Source organism: Euprymna scolopes, chromosome 4 (genome assembly GCF_053919585.1).
Source record: "Euprymna scolopes isolate OS-2025 chromosome 4, ASM5391958v1, whole genome shotgun sequence".
NCBI lineage: Eukaryota > Metazoa > Mollusca > Cephalopoda > Sepiida > Sepiolidae > Euprymna > Euprymna scolopes.
This window is the reverse complement of record NC_136485.1, coordinates 70833717-70856871: the sequence shown is the minus strand read 5'-3', so window position 1 is coordinate 70856871 and position 23155 is coordinate 70833717. Positions and strand designations below refer to the sequence as shown.

The 23155-nt window shown below is 37.2% G+C and overlaps 2 protein-coding genes across 12 annotated transcripts in view; one reads left to right on the top strand and one right to left on the bottom strand.

The window, feature by feature from the left end:
- LOC145268372 (uncharacterized) overlaps nt 1-23155 on the bottom strand; it is a 47056-nt gene that overhangs the window by 12286 nt on the left and 11615 nt on the right. The gene's annotated exons all lie outside the window — the stretch shown is intronic.
- LOC145268331 (FERM domain-containing protein 5-like) overlaps nt 21569-23155 on the top strand; it is a 441205-nt gene continuing 439618 nt past the window's right edge. For 6 of the 11 annotated variants that reach the window (XM_080123914.1, XM_080123905.1, XM_080123887.1 and 3 more), the window contains exon 1: nt 21569-21997. In XM_080123914.1, the coding sequence (XP_079980040.1) occupies nt 21899-21997 (99 nt within the window). In that variant the 5' untranslated portion in view covers nt 21569-21898. The remainder of the gene's footprint in view (nt 21998-23155) is intronic. The other 5 variants (XM_080123894.1, XM_080123877.1, XM_080123846.1 and 2 more) reach the window with 3 other exon arrangements.

Below are 23155 nucleotides of genomic sequence, written 5' to 3'. Positions count from 1 at the left end.
AGAAGTTATGTATGACCTGCAAGAGTCGACTTAAATCAGTATATGAGTTGGCATACAGCTAGAGGTCGTCCATGAAGAGCAGGTAGTTGACTCTTTTGTTTGGGTCTTGTTGGGGGTCTTCTGATTTTATTGACTAGCTTGCTTAATGGATCTATTGCCATACAGAAGAGTAAAGGAGATAAATTATCCCCTCGGAAGATTCCTCTTCTGATTTTGACATTAGGGATTTTTACAGTCCCGTTAGTTTTGTTCAATACCATTGTTGTTTGCCACATTTTTATATGTACAGCTGTGGTCTCTTTGATAACTGGATGAATCTTATATAAATCAAGGCACCATAGTAGCCACATGTGAGGGACACAATCATATGATTTTTGGTAATCAATTCAAGCCATGCTTAGGTTCCTCTGCTTCTCCCTACAGTCCTCAAGGATGGTCTTATTGATCAACAACTGGTCCTTGGTGCCAAAACACTTCCTCCTGCACCCTGCTTGTTCTTTTTCCAGGTATGCTCTAGATGAGAAGTGGTGATAGATGCTGTCTACAATCATGCTAGTGAAGACCTTGGAAATCGTAATGAGACATCAGATGGGTCTGTACTTATTAGGGCATTGTATTTCCCTCATTTTGGGTATTAGGGTTGTATCACCTTTTAATAGTCATGCTGATGTGACCTCTTCATCCCTCAATAGTCTATTAAAGCTATTGCTGTAATGACTATGAAGTGTTGTTAAGCCAGAAATCGGGTAGGTTGTTCAAGCCAGGCTTTTTGTAATTCTGGAACCCATCCAGCCTTTGTTTTGTTATACCAGCTGTTATCTCTGACTCTGGAATTTCTGGTTTATTTTCATTGCTTTTAGCAACATCCAAAGCATTTCATTTTATTTTGGTCAAAGTTCACAGAAATCAAGGTGCCCCCTTCCTAGGGCTAACACTTGATCTCTCTATGAGATACTTACATATTCGAATATTCTATTTTAGTTCTCCTTTACTATTCACGTTCTGAATTAATGAAGAAGTTCAGAACATAATCTTCTTCTCCCCAATCGACCATTTTAATATGTCATACAGGGTGGAATGATAAAAGTGTCGCCCTAAAAAAAAACAACACTACAGCTTTATTTTAAAACTTTTATTGAAAACATCAATTCAGGTAACTTTATTATGTAGTAGAGCTGACATCTATTCAATTTAACAGCCTTCAGCCTCAATCATTGCTTTGATACAGTTCAGGAGCTCGGCAAATACTTGGCGGATGGCAGCGATCAGGCTGGCTTTGGTGTTGTGGGAGGTCATGTTGGTGATGTTCTTGACATATGACCAAACAAAGTAATCCAGCAGGTTCAGATCAGGGAGGAGGTTAGGGTCAGTAAATGAAGAGTATAAAGTTGAAGCACTCCTTCTGAAGTCAAGCCTGAGTCTCTTTGGACTTGTGGGCTGGCACTAAGTTCTGCTGCCCCACCCAGGGTCTACCAGCGACTACCTGGTTGCACCAGAGGATCACCACACTCTTCAGCACATCCTGATACATTTTGACTTTCAAGCAGACTTCGAAGATGTGAGGTGGCATGATGTGGCCCTCACTTGAAACCACACTAAGGTCCATAATTGTGACTGGAAACTTTGTTTTCATCACCTTGGGCATATCACTGTTATTTGTGGTGATCCAGCGATGTATTTTGAGGTTGCTAGCAATGGTCCTGTTGTCATAACTTGGATCGATAGAGAGCATGAGTTGTACAGTGGCGCATCTCCGATCTTGCTTGTTGAACATTGTGTCACTTTCAGACATGATAGAAGGGTCCCATTGCTCTTGGGATTTGTACACAACTGACCAACTAGTAGATGATCTGCAACAATAAAAGAAAATCGATTTTCATCGAACAGAAATGGAATTATATCGTCATTTCTATGGCGACCATTTTATCATTCCACCGTGTAGTATATCTTTCCTTTTGGTCTCTTGATCTTACTGGATTCAAGAACAAGAATTCATCTAGTCTGGTGGAATATCTAACTTTATGTTGTTATTTGAGGTGATATCACTTGGGGAAGGTGCTCCGTTCCTCGCATAAGCTAATGTGGGTTAGCCATATCAAGGAGATTTTATTTGGACTCTGAATACTATGTGATTTTGAATATTTAGTCAGGGTTTACTTGTAGGGAAAAGCATCCTCATGCCAAAGGGCCCTGACAAACGCCTGTACAGAAAGACCTTAGATACTCGAGGATAGTGTCTCGTAGGCATTCAACACGTTTGCATGTACGTTATCACCACGCACACCTCTTAAAAAATTAAATCATCCAATCGCACAAATACAAAAGACATCACTAGAATTTAACTGATATTTATGAAGTAAAAAATTCTGACTTTATCTGTTATCTAAATAAATTGTTCCCAAATCGAATTCTCTTGTTCTGTTTCAAAATTATCCAAGGTGATGACATTATCATTAATATTGGTGGAGTTATTAATGTTCAAATCCTGTTGTTCAGTGATAAAGTCCACTTCTCTATCAGGCTATGTCAACAGCAAGAACTGTCTTCTGGGAATCTCAAGCACCAGATGCTTGTATAATTTGTCACTGTGAAATCTAAAGAAAATACAAAGTACAGATTAGAGTGACCGAAGGCTTTTGGGAACAAAAGGTGATACACACCAGCAACATGATTTGATACTTTAAAAAATACAAACATAGAACAAATTTTCTAAATATATAAAGTTCCTTAAAAATTCAGATCAAAATATCTAAAGAAAAATAATGTGATTGATCTGGTTTGGTTTGGTTGTTTTGTTTTACGACATATCAATTCTTCTTGGGTTATTTAATGCCAAATTCAGGCATTCTAGTAAAAGTTTTACGGTTCAAGTTCTTTATATCTCCAAATATCTATTCATGGTGTTTCGTTTGGTTGTTTTGTAGAGGAAAATTATTCTTTTTATTTTCAGCTTTGCAAAACATGATTGACTTTTGCAAAGGGAAAGGAAAGAAAACACTAACATTAATGTTTGGTGCATTTTAGGCCAGGAAGCCGGTATATTCAGGCAGCTTTATCTGGTAGCATCAGCAAAATAATGTGAAAATTAGAAATCTAATACATAAACGGCTATATGTCTGCCTGTCTCCATAGTTTCAAAATATATCTCCTCCGAAACTAAGTCACAAAGCTGTGCTAGGAACCTCAAATGATCGAATTTTTTACGGGCTATTTTTTATGTGTATTTAGCCGGTTAAAATAGTTTTTAAGGGGTCAAAAGTTGGTCAAAATTGAAAAAAATCGTTAAACATTTTGTACATTCATCTTAGTTTATTTTTAATTTTTAATCAGTTCATTGGTACAGTGGTAACGTAACCAGCTTTAAATAGTTTGAGTTTCGATTGTAGCTGATGGCACCCACATACATTTTTTTTTTTTTTTTTACTTTCGAAATCACGGCTCTATAATAATAATTGAATGTTTCCCCTAACCCCACGCCAATGAAATCATGTTTATTGAATAAAAACGGTTTTTATAAAATGTTATTTTTACAGTATATATATATATATATATATATATATATATATATATATATATATATATATATATATATATTAATGTTAAAAAAAAAGAAAACATTTGATTTGGGAATCTTAAGTAGGGCGACCTTTGGTGTGAATGTGGAGTTATAATGGCTGAAAACTCTAGCTAGGATTATCTTCGAAAACTCAGAGGTACAGTGACAAGAATGTCCATAGACTCCTCTTCCCTACTTTTTTGATTGGCCTTGTGCCTAATTTTGTTTTGTCAACTTTTTTGTTTTCAAAATGAAATTAATTAATCCAATCTGTTGTCAATGGTTGAATCATTGTATCATTCCAGAAAGTATCTTTTTCTGACCAAATCCTTTATCTGCATAAGAGCCAGATATAATAAAGATGGAGTAATGTTGCCATATCTAGGGCGGTGCGGCTCAGAACACCCTGTCCTGCCTTTACAGTGTACAAAACTGACTTTTTAATCTACTAGGTGATGTCCTCTTCTCCTCTTACTACGACTTTCTGACAGAAGAGACATTGCTAGTCTTTCTCTACTCTTTCATTATTTTCATCACAGGTGCTCGACTGAGTTTCAATCTATGCCCACACCATAAAGCATTCACAACAAAAACTCGTCTACCTTCAACACCTGTCAATAATTTTACTCTCTCTCTCTCTCTCTCTCTCTCTCTCTCTCTCTCTCTCTCTCTCTCTCTCTCTCTCTGCCTAAAACTAAACAAAACTTCAATGAACAAAGTTTTTTCCCTAAAATTACCCATCTGTAGAATAAAATACTACGGGCTGCTTCCCAGTTGACCACAACATTTCAAATCCAATGTGGACAAATTTTTGTTGTGTCATCTGCTTAAATAATCGGATTCTGACAAACACATTCATTACAAATCATCACGGTGTTTGCTCAGCACGCATTCGACACTCATTAACCTTTATCCGTGAGTGGTCTTTGGGCTTTGATAAGTGATGACTCTTAAGAAAAAAACCCAAAAAATTCAAAGATAAGAATTCTTATCAGCCTTCAAAAATTTACCCCTCTTTCTTTCTCTTTAAAAAATTTACCCCTCTTTCTTTCTCTGTAAAGAAAATTACCCTCTTTCTTTTTCTGTAAAATCAGAATAAATGTATACATTTTTTTTACCTCTTTTTTTTTTCTTAATTTTTTTTGAAGGTTGTGTGTGTGTGTGTGTGTGTGTGTGTGTGTGTGTGTGTGTGTGTGTGTGTGTGTGTGTTTTCAAATGGCCCTAAAGTTACATCTGGTTTCAATTGGAGGGATTCGATCAGAAGGTCGACGTACGAACAGACAATATAATGAAGACATGAATAAAGTGTGTGTGTGTGTGTGTGTGTGTGTGTGTGTGTGTGTGTGTGTGCAAAAAAAGTTTTATCATAGACTATGATTCATACCACAAACATTCACAAAATTCATGTCAATTGTGTCCACCATGTTAAAAATTTTCACTGCAAGAACTCGTCTTATTACCACAACTGCAAATAACTTCTTTTTTCCTCCATAATGAAGAAGGGCTGATATGCTGTAAAACAACCAACCAACCAACCATAACGAAGATGACGAAGAAATAAGATAGAAAATTCCATTTGTTATTCAAATTGGATGACAAGTTGTTTAAGAGAAAAATATTGACACTCCCTATCTTATATAATGAACTATTCCAAATAGCATATCAACGACAACGATGCTAGTCCTAAAGAATAGTATCAGTAAAACCAGGCCGTTCCCTGTATACATTACAAACCAGTTAACAAATTTATAACTAGGGCTATGACAACAGAATATCCCTTTCATTGTTTTGACTCTCGAGTATATATCCGACACAGTTAGCAGAGTTAATCAACCGAGAACCACATCACTCTATATAAAAGCATATAAGATATCAACGGATACACACTCGAGAGTCAAAACAATGAAAAGAATATGCTGTTGTCCTAGCCCTACTTACTGTTGCATTGTTCTCTTACAATAATAAACTTTTCATTTTTGCTGTTCCTGAAATAATAAAAAACAGGAACCTACATAAATGTATTGTAGCAATCACCATACAGGTCCACAAGAATAAAAGAGAGTGGATCGCACCACAAATACCATACAAGTTAATTTGTGTTGTGATAATGGCCGCATTCCTACAACTATAACTGAAGTCGTTTAATAAAACTCATTGAATAATAGTTTTTCTTTTAATTTAGAAAAATATAATAATCTGTTCCTTTTCAATAAATGCAAGTATAAACGAATATGTAGTTTAACAAATAATATAATCAAAAAAATTAGCCTCATAACTTTCACAAAAAAAACCACTCGTCTAGCTACAACCACTGTCAACAGTTGCCCCCACTCTCTATCTGTGCCTAAATCTAAACGCAAATTCCATGAACAAAGTTTCTTTCCTAAAACTGCCTGCCTGTGGAACTCTGTTCCACTGGTCTGCTTTACAGCTGACTACAATATGGGCGTCTTTAAGTTCAATGTAAACAAGTTCTTATTGAACCACTCCTCTAAATAATTCATTTCTACACCATTTCCTCAACTAACTATTAATATGCTGTTGTTAATATGCTGTTGTCTCAGTGACTACAGTACACTCATTAACCTTTATTCTCGAGTAGCCTTTGGACCTTAGTAAGTGGTGACTCCCATGTAATATATATATATATATATATATATATATATATATATATATATATATATATATATATATATATGTTTGTTTGTGTGTGTGTGTGTGTGTGTGTGTGTGTGTGTACTTTATTTCAAAGTAACAAAAATTTTAATTAATTGTTCAGTTATGTCTGCATGTAATAACAACAAATCCAATGCGCATGGATTACAAGAGTTCAAAACGGACAAGTATTCAAACAGTTTTCATGTTTTGTCCTGAGGTTTGGCACCATATTTATAATCTACATACACGTACTTATCTCCCTTAGACGATTCTCATTATTCAAGATGGCTATAAACACTGCACTTACACAGCAAGCATTAACACTCTTAAGTATACACTTATAAGCAGAGTCCATCGAAATGTAATTTAAGTTTACGAAAATAATTTTTGAGGAAAGGGTTCCATGCAGTTGATGAGTTGGACAGATGTGTCGCTGATCTGCTGAATTGTTATACACCCTACTAAAGCTGGCTGTCACAGCTGGTGGATTTCAAAAATGTAATCTGGACATGAGGGCATTTTAGAAAAACGATATGCAGTAAAATTCTGTTTTTAACTTGGAAAATATGCCACAGAAACGTATGGAATGCTTCAGACTGCTTTTGGACTATCTTGCATGAATCAAGCATCAGTTTTTGAGTGGTATAAGAGATTCAAAGAAAGCAGGCAGTCTGTGAGGGATGATGAGAGGTATGGGAGGAGTAATGAAGTCAGAACACCTGAGTTGATTGGCCAAATAAAGAATTTCATCGATAAGGATCATTGTGTTTCTATAAAAACAATAAGTGCACAGTTTGATGTTAGTGTTTGATGTCAGTGTGGCAATTGAACACGCATTAAAGTTATTAATTTTTGAGATTGTTTATTGTTGTGTCTGCACAAATAATTAACAAGAACACGAAAGTAAAGGTATACAATAATATATTAGGAAGAAAAGTTATATACATATTTACATGTCTTCAGATATACTTCAGTTGGAGATATTCCGGCAAGTGGTGTGTTGCATGTCTTACTAGAGGCAGCATAAGCATCTTGCCTATTTGACGGTCGTTGCCGGACTCCCCCGGTATTGGTGATTGATACCTTTATATATCTCACTCACCCGCCTATGTTAATTCCACAACATTTATGTTACTTGTATTGACCGTCCTCAGGCATGTGGGTCGTTTGGAATCTTTTCCAAACAATAACCAACATGGCTGAGGACGGTCGAAAGCCAATTCAACTGAAACGTTGCCCAAATAATACTCAAGATGAGAACAATAGTCGGATCAATACAATTAATATGAACACGCAATTATTCTCGAGGAACCAAGGATGTGGAAAATTTGCACAAAGTTTATCCCGAGAGTGCAGTCCACAATTCCATCCTTGTCACAGACTATTTGACCAAGATGGGCATCAAGACAGTTCCTCATCATCCCTATAGTTTAGATTTTGCTTCCTGCATGTGTGCTGTGACTGAAATAAAATAAGAAAGACAAAGAAAAAATTCTACTAAGGTTTTTATAGTATACGCAAAATTTGGAAGTGATTTTTTTCTTGCACTGTGATCAGGTGGAAGAAACTGCTGATTTGAGCTTTTATTTAATTGAAGGTCGATATGTACAAAAAACAAACATATCATTCGCTGTTGTTGCTACTACTTTCAACGCAACTATATGATACTAATATTATTTAATTGTAGCTATATAATTCTATACAAAAAGTATATATTTGTATAGCAACAACTATAAGTAATACCATTACAGGAAAAAATATTCAACAATTATGACAGACACTATAACTTATGAAGAGAAAGAAAGAAAGAGAGAAAAAGAGACAGATCAATTCTACACACTATCACTGTTTCTACACCTACTACTTCTGTCACAACGAAATACTACTACCAAACTTGTCAATCAACAACACAGCTGTTTTTACAGGACTTTGCCAGAAAACAAAGAGATAATTTATTATATAAAAGTCACTGTGTGTGTGTGTGTGTGTGTGTGTGTGTGTGTGTGTGTGTGTGTGTGTGTGTGTGTGTGTGTGTGTGTGTGTGTGTGTGTGTGTGTGAGAGTTCCTTCCTCATAGATTCTGAAACGGTGTAGCCTATAGTTTGGCAAATTTCACACAAAGATAATTTATATGTCACACAAAGATAATTTATATGTCTGACAGTATTCTTAGGTGTGCTTTGTGCAGAAATTCATCTGATGAATATCAAAAATAAAAAAAATGCGATTCTAAAAATAATCTTTCTTTCTTATAGAAAAAAGAATTTTAAAGGGGAATCTTTTATGTTACACAGGCCAAGAGTGATAATAAAACTTTAGCAAATCATTTCTTCTTGTCACCTTGATATATAACTCAGTGTTAGAGCATTCCACTATAGATTGAATGATCTCGTGTTCAAGCCCGAATGTACCTCACCACTTTATTTTAATTTTTTCTTATTAATGAGTTCAATTTATGATAGAAGAAGAAGTATCATTTAAAATCACTGCTAATCATTTCTTCATTTGCATATTTGAAAATTAAATATTAATTAAAAGTGACTTTTTGTATGGCACAATCACGTTGACACACCGGTTCTTGACAGATCACCTTAGTTAAGCAATATTGAGCCCGGCCAGATCAGATGGGTGACCATTTGGAAGGCTACACACTGTATGTATCTTCTGGGAAGGTTGGGCGTGGGGCCAGCACCCTCACCCCCAAAAAAGAACTCCTTGCTACAAAAGTATCTACAAAAGTTGTAGATGGCTTATGCCCCTCCAGGGGCTCAAGGCTATGGTGGTATGAGGACTTTTCCAGGGCATTCATCGTCAAGCCCAAATATCAGCTGACGTGAAACAAACGCAGACGGAATTTGATGAATGATATTATCATTATTATATTTTAGTATTTTTTTTTGTTTTTTGCGAATTAGTCCACCAGGCAAATTATTCCTCATAATATATAATAAAGAATTGCTTCTATTATAATACATAGACAATCTGCATAAATTAAAATATCATGTTTAAATGTACTGTATGACCGGGCAACGTCAAGTTGTCAACTAGTCATTACTATTACCAGCAAATTATTTTTAAGGAAATACAATTGGAAAATTAGCCAAAACAATTTAATTTGGTTTACCTACTCATTTGTGATTTATTTGGGTTAAATATTTTGATATTCAAAAGTCATTTTAACCTAACTGATTTTACTGTAAATAATCACCAAGTAAAATAATCTGTGGTAGCTGTAATAATTCCACTAGAGTTATTTTCAAATGCAAAGAGACTGTCACCCATTGGCATAGAAACATGCAGGAAGCAGTAGAACTCTTCACACTAAGGCCTGGCTAAACACGTTTTTTTCATGTATCCTGGTATATACATTAATAAACCAGTAAACTTACACAATGTCTCTGTTACTGTTTGCCACATATAAGCACAACATTACAGTAACCATTTTGATTCTTGACAGGAATTAAGTACATGTAATTAAAACAATCAAGTGTTAACTGTCCACACTTACAAGAAACAATTTCCTGGATTAAATTCGACACACTGCTGTTAAAATTCAATTCGACACACTCCTGCCAAAAACTCGGTACTCCAAAACTCGATACTTTGCTCTCAAAGCTTGCTACTCCAAAATACGACAAACAACTATTATCAATGGACCTGAGGTAATCTCGTCAGCATCAGACAAAGCCAAACTCTTTGTCAAGAACTTTGCAGCTAATTCTACCCTTTGCGACCAAGGCCGCTAACCCCCAATATTTCCTCCTGTATCAGAAAACACGCTATGTGATATACGTACATCTGTACGTGATGTTGCGAAGCTAATCAAAAACCTTGATTCCAGTAAAGCAACTGGCCCTGACGGTATTCCAATTATAGTAATCAAAAAACTTCAACCTGAACTAGCGCCCATACTTACAAAACTGTTTAAACGTTGTCTTAAGGAGAATAGTTTCCCATCTCCCTGGAAAATCTCATCAGTATGCCCTGTATTTAAGAATTCAGGTGATCGCTCATCCCCCTCTCAGTACAGGCCAATAAGTCTCCTGTGCATCATGAGTAAGTTGCTAGAATCTGTGTTAAATACAGAAGTAATCAACCATCTCAACAAAAATAACCTTCTTAGTGACACTCAATATGGTTTCCGTTCTGCTAGATCTACAGCAGATGTGCTTACAGTTATATCGCATAGGATTAGCAAATCTCTCGACAATGGCAATCTTTCTAGGGCAATTGCTCTTGACATATCTAAGGCCTTTGATAGGGTGTGGCATAAAGGTTTACTTCATAAGATCGCTAGCTATGGTATAGCTGGAAATGTCTTCTCAATTATTAAATCATTTCTTTCTGATAGGTTCATAAGAGTAGTAGTTGAGGGGCAAAAATCAGAAGCTCACAGTATTAATGCCGATGTCCCTCAGGGGCCCATCCTGGGCCCAACTCTTTTCCTGATCTACATTAATGATCTTCCAAATCACATCCTTACATCATTTGTAGACATTTATGCTGACGACACTACCATTTATGGTACCACATCTAAGACAGTAAACGACCAAGTTCTCTCCAATTCTCTCTCCTCTGATCTTGAGCACGTAGTACAATGGGGAAAGGAGTGGCTAGTTACTTTTAATGCATCTAAAACCAAGCTTCTCTCTTTACATCATCAACATTCTAATCCACATTTGGCATCAATTGAAATGAATGGCTCTCGTCTTCAGGAGGCCTCAAGTTTTTACAAGCTTCTGGGCTTGACCATTACTCCTGATCTTAAATGGAACACGTACATCAAATTTGTTGCCAAGGCCGCTGGAAAAATGGTGGGATCTTTCTATCGATCCGGTAAATATCTCACTGCTGATGCTATTCTCTATCTATATAAGAGCCAGGTACGTCCAAAGATGGAATACTGTTGCCACATCTGGGCAGGAGCTGCTAGAAAGGACTTGTCCTGCCTTGAAAGAGTTCAAAATAGACTTTGTAGCCTCGTAGGAGATGTCCTTTTCTCCTCCTTGCAACCTCTATCTCACAGAAGAGATGTTGCGAGTTTGTCTCTGATGTATCGTTATTTTCATGGAAAGTGTTCGACTGAGCTTCAATCTATGGTCCCCCCTCGCCAAACTTTCACAAGAAACACTCGTCTAACTGTAAACACTATCAATAATTCCCCCCACTCTTTATCTGTGCCTAAACCTAATCGTAGATTCCATGAACAAAGCTTCTTTCTTAGAACTGCACGCCTGTGGAATTGTCTTCCGTTTTCCTGCTTTCCGGCTGACTACAATATGGTTGTGCTCAAGTCTAAAGTAAATAAGTTCTTGATGAGCCGTTCCATATCAGTTATCAAATTTACCAAATTTTCATTACTAATGATTACTATATTGTCCAATTTCTACTGTACACTCTTTAACCCTTATCCTTGAGTAGCCTCTGGGCCTTGATAATGTGGTGATGCCTATGTAAAAAAAAAACAAAAAACAAAACTACTAACAAAACTTGCTACTCCAACATCTAGATTCAAAATCAATCCAGTCTCTGAAAAATCAGGATTTTTATTTCAAACCACAAGCATCTCATTTGCATATAAAATAACAATATAAAGAGAAAAGGCAGCCATTTTTTTTCTCTTTTTTCTTTATTCTTTTTGTCTGCACAGGACTTTACAGGTTGCACAAAAACAGGTTTGTACCAATTTTAAAGGTGTTTAATGACAGAAATGCCTTTAGTAGCATTTCAGATCACACTAGAAGCGAGAAAGGGTCAAATACCCGCCTTTTGAATTTTATATCGAATATTACTCAAAGAAGAAAAAGAAAGAGAGAAAGAGAGTCAAATCAACTCAACACACCACGAATATAACTGCTACCACTGTTATGATAAATTACTGCTACTAAACGTGTAAACTAACCACACAGTTGTTTACAAAACTTCTGTTGACAAAATGGTGCTGACATGTTTATTATAGTCAGATGGCAAATCATGTAATGTAGTGCTATATTATGGCTGCATCCGACTAACAGAAAATAATAAATCGAAGATCTTAGCCATATTTTTGTTAGCAGCTTCACAGTGACTGTGTCAAATGGTCAAAAGAAAAAGCAAAGTCATTTTGATATAACGTATCATCGTGGGCCCTCGTGGGGTGAAGGAGTTCTAATCGTTGAATGTTTGAGCTTAAAAAAAAAAAAATGACTTTCAGATCATCAAGTTCACTGAGTTGAGGCATACATAAAAATCTGTCCTGTTCTCTTTTCGACGTTATCGCAAACAAGCTTTCTTCAACTGACACCAGATTGCAAAATACACCGTACCGACGTCGAGCTGACAAAAAAGGAATCGTTCCTTATTAAAGAAATGCTGGCTTTTTATATTGTCAAACCAGACCGTGTCTCAATTTGCACAAGGCGCGTTTTTGTCTTGTGTCGGTCAGGTTTCGAGTTTATGACTTTTTTTTCTTTTCTTAAGTGAATGACACCCTATGCTAATCATGCACACTACAATTTTCCCTACAGGATCAGGTAAATTACCTTCTTACTGAGAAAATACAGTGTCAATCTATGATTAGCTGATCCTTTTAAACAATGGATAACACAAAGCTGACAAAGCAAATTCTTTTCCGCTAGCTCTGAAGAAAAAAAAATATCTAAGATCTGCCATGATATGAAATGCTGTTTATGATTAGGGAAGTACTCCTTACTTCTGACTGCAACAGAGGGACAGTATGCTTTTTAAGGGAGGTCTACTTATTTTAAGCACTGCTTTAAAGCCATAATGACTTTTGTGGTGTGTGCTCTGCAAGAAAAGATAACGATTTTGAGATCCTCAAAAGACATACTACTGATGAAACGATCACCAAAGTATCCCTGCATATCATTGAACAGCAATAAAACGAAGACATTCATAACTGAAACCTTATAGACAAGTTTGTACCAAGTACGATTGCATTGCAATTATTGATTGATTATAAATTTAATTAACGGTTTCAACATGACAAGTATTTGTTGATCTTGGATTTGAAGACAATCGTGTTGTAACCTTCAAGGAAGCAGCCCCATTATAATATCTCCCACAAAATGAAACCCTTGGAAAGAAACTCTGTTAATCGATGTTCCACATGCTAGGAACATGAAGGAAAAAAGGAAGAGGAGGTCACCATATATATGAGGGGAGTTGCAAAAAAAAAAAAAAAGCCTTCTATTCTTATTTAACTAAAAAAATTGAAGACCTATGAAGACTGGAGTAGTACCATTAAAACGAGCGACCTTTAGTGCTTCAGAGTTTATTTTTCTACATAGTTATCACTATTCTCAATGCATTTTTACCAGCAATGGATGATGGCTGTTCATGGACGTCCAGAGTATGTTTTGTCATACGAAGGCCGTTCTAAAAGTAAGGCTTCCTATTTTTTAACTAAAAAAGTTGAAGAGCTACAAAGACGTGAGTGGTACCATTGAAACGAACCACCTTTTGTGCTCTAGAATTTATTTTTCTACATAGTCCCTACCATTTTCAATGCACTTTTACCAGGAATTCAAAGACGCATCTCTACTTCTGATACCTATTCATGACAGGAGTTGATTTCTAAGAGTCTCACACCATCAATATCTGCTACAGAGAGAAGAAACTTTCAGATTATAAATACATAAGTTCAGTCATCATAACAATGCAATTTGCAATCTCTCTGATTCATGCAGGCAGAATAAAAAAATAGGAGGCATTACTTTTGGAATGCCCCTAGTACACAGAAAATTATTTTATTTCAATCAATAAATCAATAAGGATTTTATCACTCAATGAGGAACCCCTCCCTGGACTTTAGCCATCTAACTCTGTCTCGATCTATCCACTGCCATGTGGGACCCATGTGGGACCCATGTGTTGTATGAGATCGTCCCTCCATCTCGTTCTTGGTCTTCCCTTTGGCCTCTTATGCTCACGAGGTGTCCATTCCGTTATCCTGATATACCATCTGTTGTCCTAATGGACCATCTGTTATCATGTTGTCTAGCTACGTGCCCTGCCCATCTGTGTTTGGATGTTTGATGGCAGTATTGATTTCAATAACTCTTGTTTGTTAGTGGATCCAGATGTTTGTCTTTCTGTCTTGTAGAGTGATGCCTAACATTATCCTCTCCATCTTCCTTTGTGCTACTGTCAGGATTTCATTATGACGAGTTGTCAAGGCCCATGTTTTACTGCCGTAGATCATCACAGGTAGTAAATATTCATTGAAGATTTTTCCTTTAATTGATGTATTTGCTTTTCAGCTTCTCATGATATTCTCCACTTTCCCCGAAAGCTGCCCATCCCAATGCTATCCTTCTCTTTATCTCAGGGAGGAGATCTCCATCTTTCATCATTTTTTTTCCCAAATAGATATAGCTTCCAACTTCCTCAATAGTCTTTCAATTTTTTATTTAAGTCAACTTAATTTTAATGGATTATCTCAACAAATCCAAGTGAGTCTAATAGAAAAGAATCCCTTTCTGATTAGGAGTCCAGAATTTTCAACACTATTTAAATAAGAAGGTATCTCACTCCTGATGCAATCTTTTACCTCTATAAGAGCCAAATACGTCACTGTTGCCATATCTGAGGAGGAGCTGTCATCATCCTTTCCTGCCTGGACAAGGTACAAAACTGACTTCGAAATCTAGTGGGTAATGTCCTTTTCTACTTCCTGCTATCCCTTTCTAATAGAAGAGATGTTACAAGCCTACCTCTGCTCTATCATTATTTTCATGGCTGGTGCTTCACTTGATGGTTTCCCCTGTAAAGCATTCACAAGAAACACTCAACTAGTTACAACTACTATCTAGCTCTGGGCAAGTTGTAAAAAAAGTGTTAGGAAACTTGCATACTAACCGTTAGTGTCGGGCACAAGAATGGGTTCGTGAAGAATCTGAGGTAGGTCATAAGTGATGGAGAAATCATGACAGAGCCTCCCCTCATCATCTATTTTGTTTGAGTGGGTTAGCCATTCAATATTGTGAACATTGAGGTCACGGCAGACGTGAATGTTAGCTGAAGGATGAGCAGACAGGATTTGGTCAATTTTCTTGGAGATGTTCTTAAAAATAGTTACTCCACTGTTGTGGGGGCAATAGAAAGCAAATATTCAGAAGCACATATAGGGAAAATTTTGTTTTTCTCTGGAGATGTCCCTACCACATGGAAAGCTCTAATGTAGGCACATCTTCTATGCCCATGGCGATCTTGGGGGTCAGATTTTGATGTAAAGTTGGAGTATCCTTTAATCACAAAGTCATCTAGGAAAACAGTCAGTCCAATGCCAGTTTTGCACAGGAACAGTAGGTTTGGTTTGGTCTCCTGTAATTGGATCAACCTCTAGAAGGTTGGAACATAGTTAGGAGACCTAGTAGTGCGGATCAACGTTGGAAGTTGGAGTTCTAGGTTTACTCTTGTATTGTTTTTTGAGACTTTTCATGATGGTATATGGGAATATGTGGAAGAGGTCGGCAGAGTTAAAAGAGGGAAAGTAAAGGAGAAAAAGAGGTGAAGAATTTTTTTTTATTTTGCAAATCATGATCAGGTAATTTTGTAACATTACTCACTTTATGGCATTGAAAAGCTCCACCAGAAACTACTGCATGGTTCAGAATTCATTCACCAAATGGCAATGCAGCAGCCCCAGTACTTTGCACCTGCTGATAGGACAGTCTCCTGAGGGGCTAATCCAAGGTTTGGGTCTGTGACTATCAAGCGGATAACATTAGCCTACTTAAAATGTTTACCTCCAGCGTTCTTATTAGTGACATGGTCACAAGAATAGGAATAGAAAGATATGACTGCTCATGCAAAAAGTCCGCTGACCTAGTGTACAGGCTTTTCTTTTCCCTTTGTCAGAAATATCACTCATTCAAGAGAAGTGGGTGTTATGGAAGCTGCTGCAAACGCATCCACAATATGTTGTCTACTCTCCATTAAATAAAAAAAAAAAAGTTAGGTAACAGGCTGCAAGGACTTATTTTTCCACTTTACAGGTCGCTATGAACAGAATTTACACTGTAAAGTGTAGAAATTTGTAAAACGACGTTGGACATATTCACCACCAAACACCATGGAACAAGAAAGCATGCATCTATTGAAGCAACTTATTGAGCTTCAGAAAGAGAACATCAACCTAAGGAAAGAGATGCTTTGTGGTTGTCTCAACATGTCGCGAATGAAAAACAAGAACAACTCTTGACAGGACTGGATACCACTGATAGAGAATAGGCATTGTTTTTGGACGCATGGGTGCAATACAAAGATATATGCGGATTGGAAGACCCAGCTGCAATCTGGAATGAACTATGGGAGACCTGTACACTGGAAATAAACCAGTTATTTTTTTAACTTGGAGAGCTAAAAAGAGGAGGATCTTCTATGTCAGATGCGACTGGTGACTGTGAGAAGATTACACAAAAAGTCCATGAAACTGAACGAGGGTGAATCAGTAACTCATTTTTTATTGAAATTATATGATCAAGCAAAATTTTGTGAATTTCGAATTCAGTGTCCAAACAAACAAACTTGCTGGCAGCAAGTGGACTATTCAGATGACATAGTTGCCAGAGAGCTGATAGCTGGACTGAGAAATACCAAACATCAAAGGAGTGTACTGGTGGAGGTAGTTTCGCTTACTACATTAGAGCAGAAGTTTTCATGGTTAGTCTGCCTGGAGACAACAGCGTACTTTCAACCCCACGATATATCAAACGTTGCAATGATTGTGAGAAGTCATACCCAAGAGGATTAATGAGTTGAAGGGATTGTTCAGTAGTTGAACTCAAGTGCCACATTTGTGGAGTAGTGGGACACTTGAAAAAGGTATGCCATAAATTTAAGGGGTCCAGAACGGAAGTCACGAGCAAAGTATCAAGAAGTGAGGAATCATTTATATTCACTAATGATACTTCAGGTATTTTTTTCTGCTTGCAAACATGATAAGACACAGCCAGCAAACGTGCCTCACCTTGAGTGGAATGGGAAACAATTTCAGGTGTGTGCCTCAGAGTTACCCTCCTCAGTTACAGTGGAGGTGACTATAATGCTTAAAACTCACACAATATTCGGATATGGAGTGAGAAAACCGATGAGCCAGCACAGTCATCAGATCTCTGCTTTTTGCAGACACAGGGGCACAGACGTATTCAAGTGGGCCAGAAATCCAGAAACTCTTGGGATACCCAAAGAGATACCTCATGTGAATCACTCATCTGATAAAGGGCATAACAGACAACTGTTTACACATCAGAGGTGTTTTGTTTATGCACAGAGAGGTAGGAACGAAAGAGACATGATAGGCCGTGTATGTGTTGGTCTTTATTTTTCACAAACGACCTTGAAACAGCTAGAGTTATTGTCTCTCAATTTCCCGACCTTGCTGTCGCTTAATAGCTCCTTGAGGGATATAAAAGAATTGGCCCCGTGTGGATACCCACACAGAACGTCTGTTCCAAAGAAACCAGAAACCATCCCATTCAAGCCAACAGAAGCCAATAAAAATGAATTGGAACAATGGTTAATGGAACATTTTAAATCAAGCACGTTCAATACATGTCCACATCGACCACTGTAGACAATGGAGGGCATACTTTTAGAAATAAAATTCCTCCCAGCAACAGCAATTCACACACCGATACCTGTTCCTCTTCACTGGAAGAGTAAAAAAGTGAAACAAGACATAAACAGAGACGTTGTACTTGGAATAATAGAACTGCTACCAGTTGACACACCTACTACTTGATGTTCAAGGATAGTGGTCACGCCACAAAAAATGGGTCCCCAAGGTGCACAGTGGATCTATAAAAGTTGAATGATGTCAGCATGAGGGAAACACATCACACCTCATCCTCATTCAAACATCATACTAGCAAACATTAGAAAAATGGTATTGGACGCATGGAACTTAAAATTAAAAAAAAAAAGAATAAAAGTTGCAAATATGAAGTTCAGGGTTGGGAGGCTCAGTACACACTGGGGGGGGGGGGGTCCTTCATTCATTCCTGGGAAACGTCCGGAGTACCTGTTTATCTATTATTATTATTATCCCTTAAAAAAGTTGTAATTCTTTGTGTGTTTGTGAATATTCATTCCCTTGGAATCTCCATGAATCAAACTAATGCATGGAAGTTGGATAGAAATATATTGTTTTTTTTTGTTTTTTTTAGGCAGTTGTTTTAAAACAACACTGAAACTACGCGACACAGTCAGCTTTTATTCCTATCGTATTGAACCAGGTGTGTGAGTGAGTGAGTGTGTGACTGTGTGTGTGTGTGTGTGTGTGAGAGAGAGAGGTGGAAGAGAGAGAGAGAGAGAGAGAGAGAGAGAGAGAGAGAGAGAGAGAGAGAGAGAGAGGAGGGTAATTTTGAATTTTGTGTCTTTAGTTTTTTTTTTAATATATTTTTACTTATATTTACTTAGCTTTGCAAACTCATTTTTTCCTCATTCAAACAATTTAACCGAAGTTTAATGTGTCATATTTTTTCAGAGAGAGAGAGAGAGAGAGAGAGAGAGAGAGGAGAGAGAGAGAGATGGGGGGAGTAGGTTTTAAAGAGAAAAAAGTTACACACTTCCTTAAAAATTTTCTATGTGGTTATTCATGCTCCCGGGCAACGCCAGATAATCCAGCTTGTACTACATAAAACAGACATTTTTTTTAATTTTTATTTATTTTTTATAATAATAATAATAATAATAATAATAATAATAATGATAATAATAATGATAATAATAATAATAATAATAATAATAATAAAAAAACATGCACAAATGGTGAGATTATTATGAGTTATCACCAATAAAGTGTCTGTTATGAATGTCTATCTTGACGTATAAAATAGCGTGTGCTTAGCCCGAGAGTGTTGATTTAAAAGTTAAAATGGAAAAAGAAAGATCAATCAGGATTTTATTTTTTATTTTTTTTATTTTTTTACATGGAGTTCACCACTTACCAAGGCCCAATGGCTACTCAGGGAAAAGGGGTATTGTGTGTACAGTAATCAGAGGGATAGTGTAGCAATAGTATTAGAGAATTGGTAAGGTGTCATTACTTGGGGGGGGGCGGTTCATCAGGAATTTGTTTGTGTTGGACTTGAAGACATCCAGGTTGAAGTCGGGAGGGAAACAGGCAAGCGGAACAGAGTTCCACAGGCGTGCAGTTCTAAGAAAGAAGCTTTGTTCATGGTATCTACGTTTTGATTTAGGCACAGATAGGGAGTGGGGAAAATTATTGACGGTGGATTCAGCTAGTCGGGTGTTTCTTGAGAAAGATTGGCGAGGGGGGACCAGAGAATGGAGCTCAGACGAGCACCTGCCATGGAAATAACGATAGAACAATGACGGGCTTGCTACGTCTCTTCTGTGGGAAAGAGGTTGCAGGGTAGAGAAAAGGGCATCCCCCACCAAGCCACGGAGTCTATTTTGTACTCCGTCAAGGCAGGATAGGCTGTTTTTTTGCAGCCCCCGCCCAGATGTGGCAGCAGTACTCCATCTTTGGACGTACTTGGCTCTTATATAGATAGAGAATTGCATCATTAGTGAGATACCTTCTGGAGCGGTAGAAGGATCCCACCATTTGATAAAGGAAAAGAGAAAGTGGAAGGAGAGAGAGAGAGAGAGAGAGAGAGAGAGAGAGAGAGAGAGAGAGAGAGAGAGAGAGAGAGAGAGAGAGAGAGAGATTATGAATCGGAATTTTTCAAGTGAATATTCATATCAGACTTCTATTCACAACGTAATATTCACAACGTTTCGACTGATATAACCTCCGACTTTCTTCAGGAGCATCGTTTTCCGAACTTGGGAAATTCCCGGAACCTTCTAGTTGCACTTGGAAATCTTTATGTCGAACTCAGGAACGTTAACGGAACAAGTAAAACACATCTATAGATCAACAAGATTAGAACTGTCCACATGTTTAAATCGCCGTAAGGTTTCAGGTTCGATCCTTACTACAACTAATAACAACATAAATTAACGCTTCTACCCAGAGAAGACTGACGGTATAAGAACGATCTACCCTCATGAATTAAAGGGTTTACTTCAAAATTTCGGAAAAGTTTCCGGATTCGACATGAAGGTCCCCAAAATCGAGATGCATGCAGTGCATGCACCTGTAGAAGGTCGGGATGTACATCGGCCGAAAACGTTGTGAAAATAGCAACCAACAATGGGATGGTGCGTGATGCGTGCGTCGATGCGAATAATCCAAATAAAATAAACGTGAAAGGGAGTTTGAAATGGATACGTAAAAGATATAAAAGGAATCGAATTCCGTTACGTAAAAAATGCGATGGAAAGTAACGATGGAAGAAACAGAAAAGAAAGGGAAATAAAAAGATAGGTAAGGAAAGGAAAAGAATTCAGTGTGTGCGGGACTGCGGGGGGGGGGTATGTCGCAGCGGAAGAGGGAGAGAGGAAGAGAGAGAGAGAGAGAGAGAGAGAGAGAGAGAGAGAGAGGGGGGTATATAGGTAGAGATAGGAATAGAGAGCACTGTATAAAGGTATAGATAGATATAGAGAAGAGGAGGAGGAGGAGGAGGAGGAGGAGCAGAGAAGAAGAGGAGTTGAGAGTGGTATAGAGGTAGAAAAGTAGAGAAACGTAAAGGTTAAGATCTCTCTCTTTCTGTGTCTCTGTCTGTCTCTCTCTATACACACACACACACACACACACACACACACATATATATATATATATATATATATATATATATATAGAGAGAGAGAGAGAGAGAGAGAGAGAAAGAGAGAGACAGAGACAGAGAGAGAGACAGAGGGGGAGGAGGGTGTGGATAGTATAACTACTATTATTAGCGCTAAAACAAGTCTCGTTACTATCACTACTATTATACGCATCATGTGATAGGGAGTAGCAGCGAGGGCAGTAGTAGTAGTAGTAGTAGTACTAGTCGTAATCCAGAAGTGACAGTAAGCGGCCAACGGAGCACAGAGAGTGCACGAAGAAACGCTGAATCTCCTTCGTCACGTAGGGTTACCACCACGACTGACACAACACATTATTGTCGTTTTTTTCTTACTACGAAAACCAAGAGCTTTTTAGTGAACGGACGAAGAAAGAGGGGCCTCATTGATCTTTCTTTTTTTTTTTTTTTTTTTATAAAAAAAAAAAAAAACAACAACATAATTTGTCGGGATTGAAGAACCTGAAATCAATTCCCATGTTACTCCGAAGACTGACGGGCAATATTTTAGGGTTTTTTCCTTCCTTTCAATTTCAACGTTCGAAAGGTTATCGTACAATCAACAGATAAAAACGAGAGAAAAAAAAATTGAAATCAAACAAGGAAAAGGAAGAATTACAAATAATATATATATATATATATATAAGGAAATTTGTGGGGGAAAATATCCAATTTCACCGGTATAATTTGGAATATAAACCCACAAAACACCAAATATTGAGTAGTTGTTATACTAGGTTTATAGTATTTGCCCCCCCCTTTTTAACTGGAAAAAAAAAAGAAATAACTAAGATATTTAATTTCTTCTGCTATTAGTTTTACTTATCACAATTAAATAAAAATAACACAAACGACTACCCCTCCCACTATAAAAAATATACAAAAAAAGATCACACCTTGTTGATCGATCTCTACCTGTGTAAACAAATCATAATAGAGTTTTACCGATTCTAACCCCTAAAACAGACCCCCCTCCTAAATTCACAATGTTTAAGAAAAAGTCCAGCAAGGGTGACCTGGAAACGGAATACCAGTGTACCATACGGTTTCTGGACGATTCTGAACCAATCCAAATCAGTTTCAAGGTAAGAAAATTGTATATTATTTCTCTACCTTTCGTTTATGGTTTCCTCTCTTTTATACATCTTACTGTAGCGTTAGAAGTATAATTAACTGTTGAAAGTTTAGACTGTTGCATACCTCGAAACACACGTGTAGATCGACCTTTGATTAAATTTTACCGTTTGCCCCCCCCTTGTGTTAGCAGAAGATAAAAAAATGTTTTTTTCTTTTTTCCGCGCAATTACACGTCAACACCCTGCAAGAAGCTGTAGAAAACAATGAATAAATGTAATATGTAGAAGCCAAGGGGGGGGGTACCCATTCTATTCTAAGCTGTGTGATCAAGAATTGGAAGTTCATTTTACGTTAAATTTATTTGATATAGTGAATCGAAAGTATCTGTGTTTGTGTGTGTGTGTGTGTGTGTGTGTAGTTCTTGGGTGTTGATTTGACGCTCGAAAAAATAGGGTAGCAATGCAGAAAGCAGATGGTGTTAATGTTTTTAGTTGAGATTTTCAAGTTAAATTCAATATTTTGTTATCTTTATTAAATTGTTGGGTGAAAGTACAAAATAGTTAAAAGAAAAAAAGCCGCCTCTCCCCATGGTAAGAATGGATTTCTGAATGTTATTTCGGCGCGGCCTGTATTCTGCATAAATATCAAATATAAAATATTTTTTTATTGAGAGTCTGGGGGGCAAAGGGTAAAAATTTATCGCACCCACCGATTGACTTAGGAAAGTACTGAACGAAGATATATAAAAATGAATGAATTCGATTTTATATTTGGTTTTATAGAGATCGCTTGTTGATGTTAAAAAAAAGAAAGAAAATGGAATATTTCTCAAGATGGAGGGGTGGAAGAGGGTGGTCGTTTTTTGCGCAAGAATGCTTAATCAGTTGTATCGATCAAAAGTGCCGGGTTATTTGATAATTCTAGTGCAATGCGGCCTCGCTATGTCGGACGAAATACCGGATCATTGTGCCATAATAGTAGTAAAAATGGACATCCCTCTCCCGCACCTTTTTTTTTTTTTTTTTTTTTTTATCCAATGACAATCGAATTCCTTAAATGTTTATATTTACCTGCCCCTTCGTGCTGGAAAAAACATTGATAGATGATTGATTTTTAATTTGTGTGTGTGTCGGGGGGGGGGGGGTGTAGTCCGCTTCTTCCCTCTC